Source organism: Cebus imitator, unplaced genomic scaffold (genome assembly GCF_001604975.1).
Source record: "Cebus imitator isolate Cc_AM_T3 unplaced genomic scaffold, Cebus_imitator-1.0 Scaffold358, whole genome shotgun sequence".
Taxonomy (NCBI): Eukaryota; Metazoa; Chordata; class Mammalia; order Primates; family Cebidae; genus Cebus; species Cebus imitator.
Window position 1 is genome coordinate 974590 of NW_016107673.1, and position 6000 is coordinate 980589.

At 39.4% G+C, this 6000-nt stretch overlaps 1 protein-coding gene across 2 annotated transcripts in view; it reads right to left on the reverse strand.

Moving 5' to 3' along the window:
* SOS2 (SOS Ras/Rho guanine nucleotide exchange factor 2) overlaps window positions 1–6000 on the reverse strand; it is a 118946-nt gene that overhangs the window by 63633 nt on the left and 49313 nt on the right. For both annotated transcript variants that reach the window (XM_017506729.2, XM_017506730.2), the window contains exon 5: window positions 534–737. In XM_017506729.2, coding sequence (XP_017362218.1) covers window positions 534–737 — 204 coding nt within the window. The remainder of the gene's footprint in view (window positions 1–533; window positions 738–6000) is intronic.

A 6000-nucleotide genomic window follows, 5' to 3' on the forward strand; every position in this document is an offset into this window, starting at 1 on the left:
GGAAAATGATTTCAACCCAGTATAAATCTCTTTCTAATTTTGTATCTAATTTCCATTAACACTGCACTTATTATATTAGTGTAACAATTCACATGTTTGTAAAACCCACAAATACATAAAAGTATTTTTTATGTACTTATAAAGTATTTAAAGTTACTATTTATGGGCTGGGTACAGTGGCTCACACCTGTAATCCTAGCACTCTGGGAGGCCAGGGCAGGCAGATCAATTGAGGTCAGCAGTTTGAGAGTAGCCTGGCCAACATGGAGAAACCCCATCTCTACTAAAAATATAAAAAAATTAGTCGAGTGTGGTGGTGCACGCATCTAATCCCAGCCACTCAGGAGGCTGAGGTAGGAATTGCTTGAACCTAGGAGAAAGAGGCTGCAGTGACCTCAGATAGCAGCACTGCGCTCCAGCCTGGTCGACAGAGCAAGACACCATCTCAAAAAAAAAAAAAGTTACTATTTATGATTTTAAACTGGTTTTATTTTTTGGGGTACACAGAATTTCAAACCCAAAATGGTACTTACAGAAGGTTTAAACAGCTTTCTATCAGAAAGAAAGGCTTCTCGAAACACTTTTATGATCATATTTAATTCCCGTAGATACTGCCTTTCTTCCGCAATTTCAGTTCTGACAAGATCATAGTAGTTTAATTCACCAGAAGAACTAGGTTCATCTTCACAGAGAGAAACCAAACCTATGTCATCTTGATCAAACATGTCCATCAAAACCTGAGAAACAGAAACCAATAATGTATAAGTTTATTTTCCTTACTTTTATAAAAACTGCCTCAAAGTACCTCAAATCAAAATGTTATTAAACAGGGCCAGGCACAGTAGCTCACACCTGTAATCCCAGCACTTTGGGAGGCCGAGGCGGGAGGAACACTTGAGGTCAGGAGTTTGAGACCAGCCTGGCTGACATGGTGAAACCCTGTCTTTACCAAAAATACACAAATTAGCTAGGTATCATGGTAGGTGTGTGTAATCTCAGCTACTTGGGAGGCTGAGGCAGGAGAATTGCTTGAACCCAGAAGGCGGAGGTTACAGTGAGCCCAGATAATGTCACTGCACTCCAGCCTGGGCGACAGAATGAGACTGCATCTCACACACACACACACACACACACACACAATTAAACAATAAAAGCTGTGTGTATTACAAGTAAATTTATATGAGAAAACCTCTAATAAAAGGAAAAATAGTTGCTGAAGGTGGGGAATATTCAAATAAAATAGAGTATGGCAAAATAAATATTTTTTGAGATATGAACTAATGGTGAAATATGTACTAATACATATGCATATGTATGTGTATATATGTGTACTGTAAAAAAAAAAAAAAAAAAAAAGAAAAAAAAAAAAAAAAAAAAAAAAAAAAAACTTGCCTTTGGGGAACAATAATCTGAGCCAAAAATCCCAGTTCAGCCACTACTTGACTATGATCATGAATAAATTTATTCATTTGAAAGTAATTTTCCTGATGTAAATGTAACTGATAGAAAAATTCAATGTGGTAATGTACATAAAATGCATACTACTATGTCTAGCAAACAGTAGGTATTCAACATGGTAGTTCCTTGCCATATCATAAAGATAGAGTATGTATTTGGGTAGGGTTAAAAGGAGAAAAGTGAAATGCTACTATGATAGAGGCACACGATAGATCACTGTGATGCATTTCTGATGCACATTTACTACAATGACCACTGCTACTATGTTCATTTGCTAAACCCAAACATCCCACAGATGCTTAAATTGTTGTAGTAACCACTTCTTTTAGAAATAGCTACCACGGACTTGAGTCAACCAACAGGCAAGAACTAGCTGTAAATCAACAGAAACAGGAGGTGACTTTTTTTTTTTTTTTTTTTTTTTTTTTTTTTTTTTTTTGTGAGACAGAGTCTCACTTTGTCACCCAGGCTGGAGTATAGTGGCGAGATCTCGGCTCACTTCAACCTCTGCCTCCTGGGTTCAAGTGATTCTCCTGCCTCAGCCTCCAGAGTAGCTGGAAATACAGGCATGCGCCACCATGCCTGGCTAATTTCTTTTTGTAACTTTAGTAGACACGCAGTTTTACCATGTTGGCAAGGCTGGTCTTGAACTCGTGACCTCAAGAGATCCACCTGCCTTGACCTACCAAAGTGCCAGGATTACAGGTGTGAGCCGCCACACCAGGCCATGAACATACATTTTAAAATTAATAATAGTTTTTTTCAAAAAAATGATTAGAGGCTGAACACGGTGGCTTACGCCTGTAATCCCAGCACTTTGGGAAGCCAAGGCGGGTGGATCATGAGGTTAGGAGTTTGAGACCAACCTGACCAACATGGTGAAACCCTGTCTCAACTAAAAATACAAAAATTAGCTGGGCATGGTGGCACATGCCTGTAATCCCAGCTACTCAGGAGGCTGAGGCAGCAAAATTGCTTGAACTCGGCTGGCGGAGGTTGTGGTGAGCCAAGATCACGCTATTGCACTCCAGCCTGGGAAACAGAGCAAGACTCCGTCTCAAAAAAAAAAAAAAAGATTAGACCTAGTAAATTAAATATTTAAGACTGACTGAAAAGTACTCTGAGAGTTCAGCAAAAAGGTATACCCCGAAAAGGTAACTCCAAAAAGTTAAAAAGCTTCAAAGGGATGAAAGGAAATTCTGATAACACAATAAAAGATATTCATTCATTCATTCTGAAAAACATCTACTGATCACCATAAATTGTACCACATGTTGGTAAAATGCACTAATAAAGTAAACATGAACTCTGTCCTATCTTTTTGACTCTAACTTAGAAATATCTTGTAAACATCTCTGAAATCTGGTCAGTTCTCTCCATCTCACTGCATGCTTTAGATTACACTACTAAACGATCACCATCTCTTACAAAGTATACACAAGTCTCATAATTTGATCCGCCTGCCACAGGTCTTCCCAACCCCATTTCTAAAATCATGTTACTAAAAACAAATTTGTCATTCCCTATATAAAAATGATATTTTTTCTTTGACACTCTCAAATCCTTTTCTTCCCCAATGCTTACTCCATGCAGTCCTCCTTCTTGTCATTGAAGACCATCCTTCCCACTTCCCAGCCACTTTAACTTTAAAGAAACCAGAGAGGCTACACAGTAAATTTGCTGATGAAATCTGATTTCAAACAGATATGCAAAGTAATGGAAGGTATGAGAGATGAATAAACACAGAAGAGCTACCACCCTCTTCTCTTCCCTACCAGAGACCTTTTTACAGTAGGCCATACTTGCTAGCTTTAACTTCTTGCTTCCATTCACTTAGCAAGCTCATTACTATATTAAAACTGCTCTCACTATTGATCTAGTGTCAAATCTAATGGTGTGTTTTAGTATTCCTACTTCTCTAGTTTTTGATGCAGCTGACCATTCTCTCATTCTTAAAACTCTCAGGCTGAGGCATGATGGCTCATGCTTACAATCTCAGTGATTTGGGAGGCTGAGGTGGGAGGATCACTTGAGGCCAGGCATTCAAAGCCAGTCTGGGCAACATAGCAAGACCCTATCTCTACAAATAATAATAATAATAATAATAATAATAATAAATTAACCAGGCATGGTGGTAGGCACCTGTTGTCCTAGCTACTCCAAAGGCTGAGGTGGGAGAATTGCTTGAGCCTATGGATTTGAAGCTGTAATAAGCTAAGATTGTACCACCACATTTTACCCTGAGTGGCAGAATGAGATCCTATCTCTAAATAAGAAAAAACACATACAAAACCCCCCAAAACAATTTTTCTCCTCTTGGCTTCCGATATATCATTCTGTCAGTGGAGCCTCCTTCTCCACGACTTACCCTCTCTACTACTCACTCCAGGGTTCCATTCTTAAAACTCTTTTGGTCACATAATACCAAACTTTGTGAATTTAAACACTACATGGGTCAGGCAAGAAACATTATAATATATAAGAAGTAGCAGAGATTATGGCAAACTGGAAGGTGCATGCACCTAAAGAGGAAGTGTACCACTCCATGCCAGCTATTTTCTATCAAGCATTCTGATTTTGTTTTTTCATGAAAAGTCTGGGATTTATATTTTTATGTAAAATTTTTAGATGGCAAATAATTCAAAAACTTAAAAAACAAACCTAGAGATTCTGTTCACTAGAAGGTCACCAGTCTGAAACGCCTGCTATATTTCCTCCTTAGTGTGAGCTCATTCCCTTAAATGATTTCCAATTACTGTCTAGATGACAATCACTCCTAAGTGTTTATATGTAGCCTCAGTGTCTCTCTGGATCCGAGACAAATGTTCCCAAAGGCTCGCTAGACTTCTGCCTGTCTTAAAAAACCTATACGTATATACTCTCAGAATCACTAATAACAGCATCACCTACTTGGTCTTCATAACTAGAAAACTTGTCCATTACCTTAGACTTATCACTTTTCCAACTTCTCTCCTGTATCCAATCAGTCCCCAAATTCTGTTGACTCTAACTAATATCCCTTAAATCTGGCCAGTTCTCTTTATTTCCCTCTGTCTAGAAGGTCTTCTCTTACTTCCCCTTCCCCCCCCAACTCTCATATATTCACCTGACCAATCCCTACCCATTTTCCACCATTTAGCACAAACACAATTTTTTTTTTTGAATGCTTTTCCAAACTCTGACTCCCTACCAGAATCTCTTCCACTAGCATTAGCCCTTGATTGGCAACCTTCTCTCTTTCCTATAGAAGGATCTATGTATAGAGTCATCATTTGGTATCTGCAGGGGATTGGTTCCAGGACCCTCATCCACACTCCCACAATCCTCAGACACTCAAGTTCATTATATTAAATAGCATACTGTCTGCATATAACCTACACACATCTTCACGTATACTTAAATCATCTCTAGGTTAATTGTAATATCTAATACAATGCCTACATATCACTTCATTCACATAGATTCAATGTAGCACTCAGCTCATACAAATTCAAGTTTTGCTTTTTTGGAATTTTCTGGAATTTCTTTTCCCTTAGTATTTTTTTATCTGTGGTTGGTTGAATCTGTGAATAGAGAATTCATGAATACAGAGGGCCAACTGTATTAAAATTTCTGTTCTATCTTTTCCCTTACTAAATAGTATCCATTTAAAGATAAAAAAAAACTGTGCTTTCATCTTAAAATCCGAAGCATCTGACACACAGTAAATACACAAAAGATATCTGTTTAAAGAGTATACATGTACTGTATATATTTATGAACCATTAGACATGTAAAGCATTTTTGGTCATGGTTATAGCATGAGCAATAAAGCAGAGCCAGGCTAGGTGCAATGGTTCACACCTGTAATCCCAATACTTTGGGAAGTTGAAGTGGGAGGATTCCTTGAGCCCACAAGTTGAAGACCAGCCCAGGCAACAAAGAGAGACCTAGCCTCTACAAAAAAATTTTAAGGCCAGGTGCAGTGGCTCATGCTTGTAATCCCAGCACTATGCGGGGCCAAGGCAGGCGGATCACCTGAGGTCAGGAATTTGAGACCAGCCTGGCTAACATGGTGAAACCCTGTCTCTACTAAAAGTACAAAAAATTAGCCGGGCATGGTGGCACACGCCTGTAATCCCAGCTACTCAGGAGGCTGAGGTGGGAGAATCGCTTGAATCCAGGAGGCGAAGGTTACAGATGGTACCACTGCACTCCAGCCTGGGAGACAGAGCAAGACTCTGTCTTAAAAAAACATATATATAAAAAAAAAAAAAGACCAGGTGTGGTAGCACACGCCTGTAATCCCAGTACTTTGGGAGGCCAAGGCAGGCAGATCACTTGAGGTAAGGAGTTCGAAACCAGCCTGGTCAATATGGTAAACCCCGTCTTTACTAAAAATACAAAAATTAGTCGGGCGTGGTGGCAGGCATCTGTAATTGCAGCTACTCAGGAGGCTGAGGCAGGAGAATCGCTTGAACCTGGGAGGCAGAGATTGCAGGGAGCTGAGATCGCACCATTACACTCCAGCCTGGGTGACAGAGTGAGACTCTGTCTCCAAAA